A 12,643-nucleotide genomic window follows, 5' to 3' on the forward strand; every position below is an offset into this window, starting at 1 on the left:
TGGTGAGGTGAACCAGGATTTGACTGAGCACACCCAAAACACCACAGCAATTTTTTTTTTCCCAAAAAGAGCAATCAACACAACAAGAAAACAAGACAATAAAAGTCCCCCCCAAAAATTTCAAGGTTTGCAGCAAAAAAAATCTGAGCAGAAATGTGCAGAACCACAGGAAACTCACAGAGACAACGAGGTCAAGCTGTGCTAACTCAAGAGAACCAAGGAAGGGAGGTGAAATTGCATTAAATTCATTTTAATTGGAGACCGAGTTGCAAAAAAAAAAACAACTCTAAAAATAATGATTCAGGAATAAACCTCCAAGGGAAAAAAAAAAGATTTAATAATAAATGTGCAGGACATGGTTCTCCCCCTTCCTTTTCTATCAGGTTACTGTTATACACTCCATTTAATGGTTAAAAATTGCAATTTAGGATAAGTTATGATCACAAGAGATGCTCGTGAACTGTGTGGTCTCCAGGCAAAAAATTTCATGTCCCCAAAGGCAAAATATAAATAAAAATAAAATACTCTGCTCAGCAAAAAAAAGTGCTGGCAATCCCAAGTAGTTTTTACTAATAAAATACCCACTTGCACACTGATACCCTGAGGAGTATTTCCTGTATTATCAGGAAATTTAGAGTTTTACTCTGGAATTTTATATTTTTATGATACTTTATGTTTTTTTTATATACATAAAAAAGAAATCTGAGGAGTTTTACTCACCCCAGTTTTATCACAGAGACGTAAAGTGTTGAAAGATCCCACAGCAAAGAATTCCCCATCCAGAGCCCAGGCAAGGGAAGTGATGGGACACTCGTGGGGCTGGGAACTGTACAGGGCACGGCCAAAACTGTCCCAAACCTGCAGCAAAAATCAAATTTCCACCCGTGGCAGCACGTCCTGGGTGTGGTTTTATTATTCCAGAAATAAAATTTCCCCCCGTGTTTTAGCGTCATTTGAAATATCACCTGTATTACAGTTCAATTTCGGTTTATAGATATATTTTTTTGTATTTTTGTTCCTCCAGAAGTGTAATTTTCCCTCATGTTTTCATTGTAACTTTAAAAATCCCCTGTACTATAGATCACTTTTTTCTATTTTTTGCATTTTTTATTATTCCAGAAGTGTAATTTTCCCACATGATTTAGTGTAACTGGGAAAACCATCTGTATTATACCTCACATTTATTTCATATATACACTTGTTATACTTCTATTATGTCAGAAGTATAATTTTCCCTCACGACATTATAGAAATTCTAGAAATAATTGCCCAATTAATTAATTATGTGTAACTATATATATATATATACACACACACATATATTATTATTATTTAATTAGAATTGGTTTATTTAATGCAACAGACTTTGCTTTTTGCCGTGGCAAATGTCACCTAATTCTGGAATAAAATATTCTGCAGAAAATATTTTGCACCCCTGAGTTTTATTTCCTGTAAATTGACCCCAAGTCTATAAAAGAACCACAAAGTTTCTTCTGTTTGCACTCATGAGGCCCCTCTGCAAATTTCCAAAAAAAAAAAAAGAGATTTTTTAAATGGAAATCAACAGAATACCAGGAAGCCAGTCCACAAAACAATTTAATAATTCAAATTTCTTGATTGTCTATCTTCTATCGCAGCCATTACACAATTAAATGACAGAACCAACACATGATACATTTAAAAATCAGTTTTTATTTAAGGGAAGGTACAGAAAACGTGCTTTGTATTTTGGATGCAGATTATATGGATATATATAATATAATATAATATAATATAATATAATATAATATAATATAATATAATATAATATAATATAATATAATATAATATAATATAATATAATATAATATAATATAATATAATATAATATAATATAATATAATATAATATAATATTGAATTATATTGTCTTATATTATATATAAAATATATTCATATATGTAAAAATTTAATGAGAGATTCACTAATGTTCCTGTAGTAGAAAATCAGCAGCTTTACCTCCTCTAATTTGATATGTCAGCTTATATCAAATAACCACTTTTTTATTTGTACATATTTTTCTTTTTGTTTCACTCCCATTTTACCAATTTTTATCCTGTTGTATTTTAAAAATATCTGTAATTTTATGTTACTACACAGAGTGAGGTGTATTTGTAATTAATACAATTTTTTCTTGAGAAGTGGAAGATTTCTCATTTCATTTTGGGCTTCCAGGGTAAAATTCAAAAATTTCAGGATGTCTAATGAATTTTTTTGTCATGTAGTTTTAAAATTGAAGAAGAACTCACCTTATATCTACAGTCTTCCCCTGCAGAAAGAATCAGATCATTCACGGAATTCCAGTCAGTTTTTAAAATCAGCCCATCGTGGGCTTTCCACTGAAATGGAAAAAAAAAATCAATTTCACAGATGCAACAATGCTGACAACTCCTATTTTTAATATTTATCACTCCTTGGACTTGATGACCTCGAAGGTTTTTTTACCAACCTTAAGGATTTTATGATTTAACAGAAAAATGAATTAAATAAACCTGAAAAAGGCAGAATCAAAGCACCAAAGTCTGCTTGAAAATCCTGTTTTCAACAACTGCCTCTTAACAAGAGCAAAGGGAAAGGCTTCTGTATCTTTATTTATGCAAAGAAATCTTATTAATTAATCAGATTATTGATGGTACCTGCAAAACTTTAGCATTTGGCTGGAGGGGTTTAATGATCAGCTGCTTTCCTGAGGTGTAGAGAACTTTGTCAGAGTCAGGTGCCCAGGACACTGAGTACACTGGTGTTCCTGTGGGCATGGAAAACAGGGGAAAAAACCACGGAAAAAACCATGGAAAACATTCCTGGGCTTTGGCTGAACAAATCCTGCAGGAATTCCTACACTCCTTTTAATATTGTATTTTTAATATAATAATAATAATAATAGTAAATAATATTGATGAGAAGATACAACAGTGCATAAGAAATAAAAGATATAATTATATATCATATATAAAGAAATAAAAGATATAATTATATATAGTATACAAAGAAATAAAAAATATAATTACATATAAAATATATAATTATATATAATATATAGAAATATAGATATTTAAGTACATAAAATAGAACACCCAATTACTGCAATAAAATGTATTAGATTTCTATGACCTAAATATCTATGCAGATAATACAGTATAAATTATATAGAATTATATAAACATGCATTAAACATTTCTCTCTCTTTCTCTATTGCAATTTACCACGTTACCAATTTCTAAAACTCTTACAAGCGAACAGTTTTAAATCCAGAAAAGTTCAGAGAAGCAACAGGAAATAAGCTGCATTTTGTATTTATATTCAGATTTTACCCACTGATACAATTGTCTGCCACTCCAAAATCAAAATAATACTCACCAAGAGACACCAGAAAAAAAAAATCTTTTCACCCCAGATGATGAGGCTGAACACAAATGTGGGAGGAAAAAGTTTTGTGTTGCATCCAAATGATTCTTTTTTTAGATTTTGGGGCACCATAATTAACACAGAGTGTTGTTTTGCTGCACAAACATCCCATTCACAAAGAACTTCCAAAAGAAATGGCAATAAATAAAACTGGCCCACAGGCTTGACAGATTTTTCCCAATTTACTGAAATTTTCTTAGACTGAAACCCCCCAGAATTTTGTATCTGGGAAAAAAAAGCTGACTGCTCCATTTAAAAAAATCATGTTCCAGTTTTCAAATTAGATTTTTTTATTTTTTTGAAAACAGAATAAAGCAAAAATTAGATGGAAAAACATCCAAGGGGGAAAAAAAAAAAAGAATTTAAAAAAGTCAGACTTGCCAACTATGCAAATATTTTCCATATTATTTGACAGGATTTGTCTCCTCTGAAGTAAAAATCAAAGGATTTTGCAACTTGATTCCTTGAAATAAAACAAAGAAAGTGAAGTAAAAAGCATCTCTAAGTATTAAACTGAGCAACTGAATTTAAATTGTTCAAATAAACAATTTTTAATGTGACTTTATGGTAATAAAAAAAAACCCCAAAAGGCTTAAAAATGCTCTCACAGGGGAAAAATTCTCAGTGACAAATTTTGGCATATTCAATTCTATTTCCAAAAATGACTCAGGAATATTTTTGTACGGGAATATTTTGATGAGACTTAGAGAACTGAGCCACAACTGCCCTAAAAGCATCCAGTATTATCCCCACTTCTCTCTGTGCAAAAAAGCTGATTTTATTCTGGTTAAACTGGATTTCAGCTCCCAAATATTCACCCTCTGAACTGAGACCTGGTGTCGTTGCTCTTGAAGGTTTCTGGATTTTACAGATTTTCTTTTAGGGGGTTTTATGCCTTAAAAAATCCAGAATTATGGCAGATTTTTTTTTTTGAACTTGTCAACCACGAGAGCAGACAAGCCCCAGAAACACAACGTATATTAAATAAATGTGCCTCTGGCTGGTTTTCCTCCTGGCAATTCCTGGTGAAAACGCCATAAATTCTGTCACCAGCTGGAGCAGAAATTCTAAATAAACTCCTTTTTAATTTTTTTTTTGTCCTGTCCTAATGCTGATCTGACAATCAGAAGAGGCTTTTTTTTTTTCCCTATTTAAACCAAATGTTTCTTTTTTTTTTTTTTTTTTTTTTATGATGGCTGAGGACTTAAACCACAATTTCCAGGGCTTAACAGCAGGAGCTGAGTTAACTCATTTCCTTCTGCACTTAACAAGGGCTGGGTTGGGAAAACGTTGCCAACACCCTGGAAAACCCAGAGGGATAAAATCCTGCAGGGATAAACAGGAATGTTCTGGGAGAAAAGGAGTGGAAAAAAGGCAGAAAATTGGCATTTGAGGAAGAAAGATCCAGCTTATCCCACTTGGTAATTCCAAGAGTTTGTGGGGGATTTTGGATTGTCATAGGAAGAGAAAAAATAACTGAAATGATTTTAGATCTTGAAGAATATAGATATCAGGGATAAATTCCTCCCTGGGAGAGCTGGGATGGAATTCCCAGAAAAGATGTGGCTGCCCCTGGATCCCTGGAAATGTCCAAGATCAGGTTTGGGATAGTGGGAGGTGACAGGGGATGAGCTTTAAGGTCCTTCCAACCCCAAATCATTCCAGGATTCCATGATAATCTTGAGGCAAATCCATGGAGAAAAGTTTCCTCATCAAAATGGATCCCAAATACAACATTGAAGTGTAAGGAGAATGAACAAAAAGAAGAATTTGAAGCAGGAATAAAGGCCAAAGACAGAACAGGCACGTGGATCATCGCCCCAGAATATGAGCCTGAGAAGTTATTTCTACCACAAAGAGGGGAATGAGGCAAAGGAATGGTGGCAATGGGATCTTTTTTTCTTTTTTTTCCAGTTCTTATTATAATAAAGGAAAGGAAAAATCAGTTGAACACGATGCACCTCCCTGAAATTCAGCATTCCTGCAGAGTCCTGTGCTGATCCCAGGTATGGCCACACTTAAAACAGGGACTGTGGGATTCTGACTCTCAATTTCAAGGATTTCAGGGCCTCAGAAGATTTTAAATTGAATACACAAATAGGAGGTGACACTTGTTCCGTGGGGGACTCAACTGTGCTTTTGTACTGCGCCAGAAACTTGCAGAAAAACCATGAAAAGATGAAAATTTTACAGCATAGAATTTAATGGATATGCTTTCTCAAACCTCAAATAAGCAAAATAACGCACAAAAAAAAATGACAGCATCAACTGAGATATACTCAAGAATATGAGCTTCAATTTGAATTTTTTTTTAAAATTCTAGTTCAGTTGGTTTATCCTCCCACCTGACAAACATTGCAGGGGCATGTGAACTTCCTTAAAAGCACAGCAATGCATTTTACACTCAGTGCTGTGGTTAAAATGCCTCCCCCCCCCCCAGGTTGAAAGAATTCAGATCATTTGTTTCAGGCAGAGATAAGGGCCTGACATTTACCCCGAGCCCAGGTGTGTGTGTGTGGTTTCTTCAAAAAATGTCACAGGGTCACATGGGCTCCATCTATGAAAAGTCTGAAAAACAAAATTTAGCTGAGGATCTTCACTGAAATGGCACCAAATCCTCGGGGTGGGACTGAGACTACGGCCCAAAAATATTGCATTACTTTTAATTTGAAAAACAAAATGGTTTTTTGAGAAATTTTATTGAAACGCAGCTCTGACTTACATTTAATTTTAATTAACACCCTTGAACAAAGCATCAGTGCCACATTTAGGGTCTGTTATTTCAATGTGTTTCAGGATAACCCAAAGGAAGAAGTTCTGCTGGAGCTTTGAGCAAATGAACTCACCTTGCTGAGCCAAAGTGGATCTCAACATCCCACTCTTAGACCAGATTTTCACTTGGCCATCCTCCCCAACTGCAAGTGAGCACAGAGATCAGCAAATGCCATGCACTAATCACACTAAAAAATGGATTTGTATTTACTCAGGGAACACCTGAGTTAAAATAAATCCAGCTTTTCTAGCAGGTCAATTCCTTGTTTCGTCTTCCAAACATGCAATAGGAAGTAGATGAAGGAGAAATACTTAAGATGGTTTTTGGGTTTTTTTTGTTACGATTAAGGTGTTTTCCTTCCCTGAAAACCCCTGAATTCTTTTCTGAAGCTGCTCCTAGGAAGGGAAAATCCAATCCATCATTATTGAAGTGTCCCAAATAGTGTAGCTCTGATTCCTTCAGTGGCCCAGAAGCTGCTTAAAGGAGTCTGAGGAGGCCCAGGGCAGATTTGATGGATTAAACTGGAGATTTCACAGCTGACAAATGGTGGAAGATAACTCTGTTGGGATGGCTTCAATTTTCTACCACAACACTGTGTGTCACCAAATAACTCAGTTTATTTATTGAAGAATTAATTGTTAAATTAATTAACAGCACAGTTAGGGCTGTTTTGACAGCATACAATTCCCGGTGTGGTGTCATCTTTAAAATGCTCTGCTCCTTCAATTTAGGCCTCCCAGATCCAATTAATGAGGAAAAAGGTGAAATTAATTGGATTCTTCCTTTCAAATATAATTTATTTACCACATTTCAGGTTTTTATAGCTGGCCAGTGTTGTTTTAAATGTTTAAAAAAATGAAAAAAAAAAAACCCCAACTCAAAACTAAAAATCTTATTTGTGTGCACATTTGAAACATAACCATAAAAAGATTTCAAGTGGTGCAGTAGCAATGATTTATTTCCTCTTCCCCCAAGTACAGCTGTGGTAGGAGAGGAGTTGATCTCCTCAGAATAAACTGGAAGTGGTGATGAATTCCCACACTCCCAAAAAAAGTGTCAGTGTCATGCAGTCTCATAAAAAAAAACAACAAAAAAAAAGGGATTCAAAAGACTAGTTTGACTTTGTCTTCGGAGAAGTTCCTGAGGCAAAGCTGTCTTTAAAAGGAACAATCTTTCCATCCCTCTGGGATTTCAGAGGAACAGGCCAGACAGAGTTCCTTGAAGCAGCATTTCAGAGTCTGGAAAGGAGCAGATCCAAAATTATCTTCGGTTCTTGTGGCCTGAGCTGGAGTTTGTCCAGAGGAATCAGCTGTGCTCCATCAGCAGGAGGCTGACACCACCAGGAACCCCAGCAAGGAGCCCAGCACAGGCAATTCCAGCAGTTCCCCTCAACACCAAGAGGGAATTTGGGACAAAAAAGGCCAAAAGCAACTGGTTAACAAAAAATTTAAGACAAAAAAAATGGTGTAGAAATGAAATTGTGGGCTCACTCCCCTAGCATTAATATAAATGAATTAATTATTACTGACAATTGAGGAATAAAGCACAGAAATATTCAAGATCAATGAGTCTTTTTGGCTAAAAATAACCCCAAAAATGTGCAGGGATATAAATGTACCAACTCAACAACGTTTTCTTGTAACATATAGGGAAAAAAAAAAGAAATCAAATATTCTCCTTTCTGAAGTTCAGAAGAGCCACAAAACCACCTCAGCACTCTGATATTAAAACCTTCACTTTCTAGTAGGTTGGAGGACTTAAATGAAAAAAGAGAAATATCTTTACTAGATCTAGTAATTCAAAATGGACAACACAAAGCTAAAATAGCATTAATTGAATAGTGCAAAATGCACTGCTAATAAACAAGGTGATAACAACCTCTGTGATAATTAAGATAAAAAGAAGAGTAGATTATTATTTTAGTTTTCAAAGCACTTTATTAATCAAGAGATGCTCACCTGTAACCAGGGCTGTTCCCTCATAATTCCACCTTCCTGCAAGGACAGCTCCACAATGTGCTTCTACACTTTTCTCCACTCTTCCTAGCTTGGAAATCAAGTGGAATTTCCCTTAAAAAAAACCAAAACAAAACCCAAAACACACAGTGTATATAATTTACATAATTACAAAGAATTAATTCTATAGTAAATTATTAATTATATCACATTAATTATTACTTTGTGCATTATTACAGCAGTGCTGGTACCTTCTGTGGAAAACACAAACACAAACACACAAACCAAGAAAGCAACAAGGCAAAGAAAACATCCAGTTGTTTTTCCCAGCTCAGATCAGGATTATTCCTGCCTCCATGCTGGAGCTGGGATGGAATTCCACAGCAGCCAAGCCCCAAAGCTTGTCATGATTTCAACAGAAGCATCGGGAAGTTTTTCTTTTTCTTTTCTTCCCAAATAAGGGATGCTGCTGAAATCCAGGAAGATCAGATTTAAAGTGGAGCAAAGAGCAGGCAATGGAGAGCTTGGAAAAGGGAGCAGTCCAGTAACTGAAATGAGCTGCTTTAAAATCCAATTATTTTCAGCATTATTCGATCTAAGCTGCCAGACTGAAGCACTGCAAGTTGAGTGACCACAACTTTTGGCACAATCATCCAGCCAAATGCAAGATTTCCAAGGAAAAAGACTTTTTAACATTGATTAAAAAAAAAAAAAAAATCTATGGTTTGGATAAATCAGTCACCTGATTTACAAATCATTTAAAATATCATGGAATCCCAGACTGGTCTGGATTGTGAGGGAAATCCCAATGGGCAGGGACATCTTTCACAGACCAACACCTCCAAGGTGTTCTTAATTAATGCATCCCATTATTTTATAACTACAAAATAGAATTTATCTCATTAATGGATCACTCATTACACAGAACTTCTCTCAGGTCTGAGTTTTCATGTTTCATGTGTAAGCAATAACTGCAGTTAGAGGAATCCAATGTTATTTTCTCCAAGTTGCTTTAACATTAAAAACAACTTTAATTTTTCTGAGAACTAAATCTTTTCTTTTCTGCACTTTTTTCCATGCTTTGTCTTTGCTCCATCTGTAGCCAGGACCTTTTTTCATTGGAGAATCCTTAAGCCCAAATCTCCCAGGACCAGGAATATTCCCATGCCATCACCTGCAGGACTCAGCATCACTTTTTTTTTTCAGGATATAAAGAATTCCATGGGATTTTGTACATTGAAACAGCTCCCACTGATCTAATCCAGAATCCCTGAATATTTCTGTATTCCTGTAAGCAATTCCTCAACTCATAAGAGACAAATGAAATTCCAGTGGAAGCACAAGCAGCTGGGAAGGAACTGAAGGCTTTGGGGAAGTCAAAATACCAGGAAAATGGGGAAAGTATCAGATAAAATCCTGATATCCAGGGAAAACTCGACTATTTTCCCAATCTTTGGCATCCTCTCCCACTCCACAAGCTCCTACTTCTCTCACAAGGCCCCTTCCAAAGAGGGAAACAGAGGAAATTGTAGCTGAGCAGGGAAGAACATGGTTACACGTAAAAAGCAGGATCAACTTTCCAGAATTCCTCTGGAAAAAAAAGGGATCTTCACTTCAAACTGTGTCCCAATCCTACTGCAGAACAGGAGAGATCTAGTTTTCATGGCTATCAGCTTTACTCCTGCAATTTCTTTGCTTTTCCAGGAGGGGAATTTACATTGCTGACAGGCAAATCCTTTTTCCATGGGAAGGTTTCTCCATTTCTATGGATTTCTCTCCTTCAGCTGAGGGAACTGAGACTTTCAAATTACAACTTACGACAAAAAAAAAAAAGGAGAAAACTTTAGTCAAATGCCTGTAGTAGGTAGAAGTGATTCAATTTAATCTCTGGTGCGTTATTTTTATTAACTTCTGAAACCAGAACTGTTCTCAACCTGAAAATGACTCCCCAGTTCTGAAGGAATTTCCAGTGAGAGATTCCTAGCCCAACCAAACACAGAATATAAAATATTTTGGACTCTTAAGTGCTGCCCGAATATAAAATTATCATTAAAAATGGAAAAAAAAAAAAGTCCAATCAGTTATGATTTGTGCTTAATTTGAAGGGTAAAGCCAAACACATTCTCTCATTTTTGTTAAAAAATAGCAACAAGACCAATGTCAGGAGGAAATAAAAGGACAACATCCCCCAAGAGATGCATTTCAGAGGAAAACCCAAGGGGGCTAAATTTACATTTGCTCTGATTTCAAACATCTGCAGTTCAACTAGGAACTAATGCAACCCTGCAAAGACATTTTGCTCCTTTTCCATTGGACCCAGCAAGTTTCCAGGAATCCTTATCACAGAGGGCAGGAAAAAGCTGGTGCAGGAAAATTCATGCAGGAAGAAAAATCTGGCTGAGTGCAAAATCTTTTTGGAGAGAAGGGGAAAAAAAACATCTCAAGCAATCCTCAAAACTTCTAGCTCCCCGAAGAATGCCTTATATTCATGAGTATGAAACAAGAAATAATTTAAATTTTCCCAAATCATTGAAATTACCATCAGTGCTGGTGAGAACAAAACTCTCAGCCTGGGATTGCTTGGGTATGAAACAAGAAATAATTTAAATTTTCCCAAATCATTGGAATTACCATCAGAGCTGGTGAGAACAAAGCTCTCAGCCTGGGATTGCCTCTTGGCACCAATCCCTCTGGGAAACCAGTGCAGATCTAAGGGATAAACATCATCTGGGAGCTTCAGCACTCGGGTGGCCTCGCTGGTCACAGGGTTCCACTTGAGGATCTGGTGGTCATCACTGCAGGAGAAGAGCTCATCAGCTGTTGTCCATCCCACACAGCTCACCAAGTCCTTATGTTTCATTCCATTAAGGAATCTGAACAGTTCAAACTGTTACAACCAACCAAATACCCCATCTCAGCTCTTCAGATGATTATTTTGGTCAGATTGAGTGGAATGTTTTATATATATTTTTTTTTTTTTGCTCTTACGTGCCAAGAAGAGCTGGGGGGAAAAAAAATTCAGCCAAAAATAAAGCAAATTTTCATGGGAAAAATAAAGTTTTTATCGTGATGCGAAGTTAGCAAAACGTGGCTTAAAATGTTGGGTTAATGGTCTTAATGCAAAATACAAGTGCAAAACATCCAACCATCATTCCAAGGCGTTGGGTTATTAACACCACATCATATTTAAGTGTTCAGTATCTCTTAAAACATTGTCCTGAAAGGCTGCACTCAATGGCAAGGGGAACAAAGGAAAAACAAGGGAAAAAAAAAAAAAAGGCCATCTGCAATTTACTAATATTTTACTGTAACTTCAACAATAAAAAAAATATTTTCTGGAAGAGTCTGTTCAGAATGAACACGATGTTCCATGGGTTTTCTGTTTTCTTTTTTTCTGTGACAAAGGATATGTTTTGGCTCCTTCAAAAGGGAAGTCTTCAGTCTCATCTCAGTTGGTCAGCCAGAGCATTAAAACCATTAAAACCACGTGTTATAACTGTAATAAAAGAAAACAAATACATAAATATGTATAATTAACATAATACGTATGCATAGACAAGCAGCCAAAACTAAAAAGGAAAACACTAAAATTAAGAGTTCTGAAATGATACTGCATCACTACTGGGGAAAAATAAGCACCAAGAAATACCTGAGTTTAAAGAGAATTCTGTTTTCACATTATCCAACTGAATATGGACAACTTGAAGAAAAAACTGATGCTTTGAAGAGTTGAATCCTTGAATAACTAAAGTTGGAAAAGACCTTTAAGATCCAGCCTGAAACATCAGAGGTTGGAGCGCTGGAGATCCCTTGTGCTGACACACAGCCAGGAAGGGAAAACCTGGTGTTTTCCTTGCAAAGCCCAGAACTTTATTATCATTTTAAATTCATTTTAATCGCTCTGAACGCCCACCCTGGGCCAGCCACAGGTACATCCATCACCCCCAGCCCACGTATTCCCTACATCCCAAGGAACGCAGCAGCGGCTCCGCTGGAGTTTTAGGAGAGATGTGGCAATAACCAGGAATGAAAAAAACCAGGAATTAAAACCAGGAATTATCCCGACTCGGAGAAGCCAAAAGCGCTTCACGCCTCCTCCTTTTCCCATCCGGAGCTGCTGGCCAGGAGATGAGGAGCAGGAGCGGCATGGGGGGAGCAGGGAAGGAATGCCAGAGGGAAGGATGGGGGAGCACCGGGAAGGAAAACTGGAAAAAGGAAGGACGGGGGCAGAGCAGGAAAGGAAAACAGCGGCAGGACGAGCGGGGAGGAATGCCACTGCTGGATGATGAGAGGGAAAAGCCGCCGCCGGAATGGGGGGCACGGAGGAGACACCAAAGCCTCGGGGCAGCCTCCCCGCCCGCGCCAACACCCGCTTTCCCCTCCGTTCGCAGCTTTCCAAGAGAGAGATTATCCACCCGCCCCCCCGAGGGCCGCCAGCAGCCGGGGCTCGGGGCTCCCCGCCCTGCCCTCAG

General features: G+C 36.9%; 1 protein-coding gene across 2 annotated transcripts in view; it reads right to left on the bottom strand.

Moving 5' to 3' along the window:
• The window catches only part of IFT80 (intraflagellar transport 80), a 30,388-nt gene that overhangs the window by 17,423 nt on the left and 322 nt on the right, over positions 1-12,643 (bottom strand). For both annotated transcript variants that reach the window (XR_010722607.1, XM_066193676.1), the window contains exons 2-7: positions 10,803-11,667; positions 8,175-8,285; positions 6,290-6,358; positions 2,675-2,784; positions 2,288-2,377; positions 721-858 (exon numbers count right to left, since the gene is read on the bottom strand). Coding sequence is in view for 1 of the 2 variants with exons in the window: in XM_066193676.1 (XP_066049773.1) it covers positions 721-858; positions 2,288-2,377; positions 2,675-2,784; positions 6,290-6,358; positions 8,175-8,285; positions 10,803-11,031 (747 nt within the window). In the remaining variant the exon portion in view is untranslated. The remainder of the gene's footprint in view (positions 1-720; positions 859-2,287; positions 2,378-2,674; positions 2,785-6,289; positions 6,359-8,174; positions 8,286-10,802; positions 11,668-12,643) is intronic.

Source organism: Chamaea fasciata, unplaced genomic scaffold (genome assembly GCF_029207755.1).
Source record: "Chamaea fasciata isolate MVZ Bird 193981 ecotype frontalis unplaced genomic scaffold, bChaFas1.0.hap1 SCAF_11, whole genome shotgun sequence".
In the NCBI taxonomy this organism is placed as follows: domain Eukaryota; kingdom Metazoa; phylum Chordata; class Aves; order Passeriformes; family Sylviidae; genus Chamaea; species Chamaea fasciata.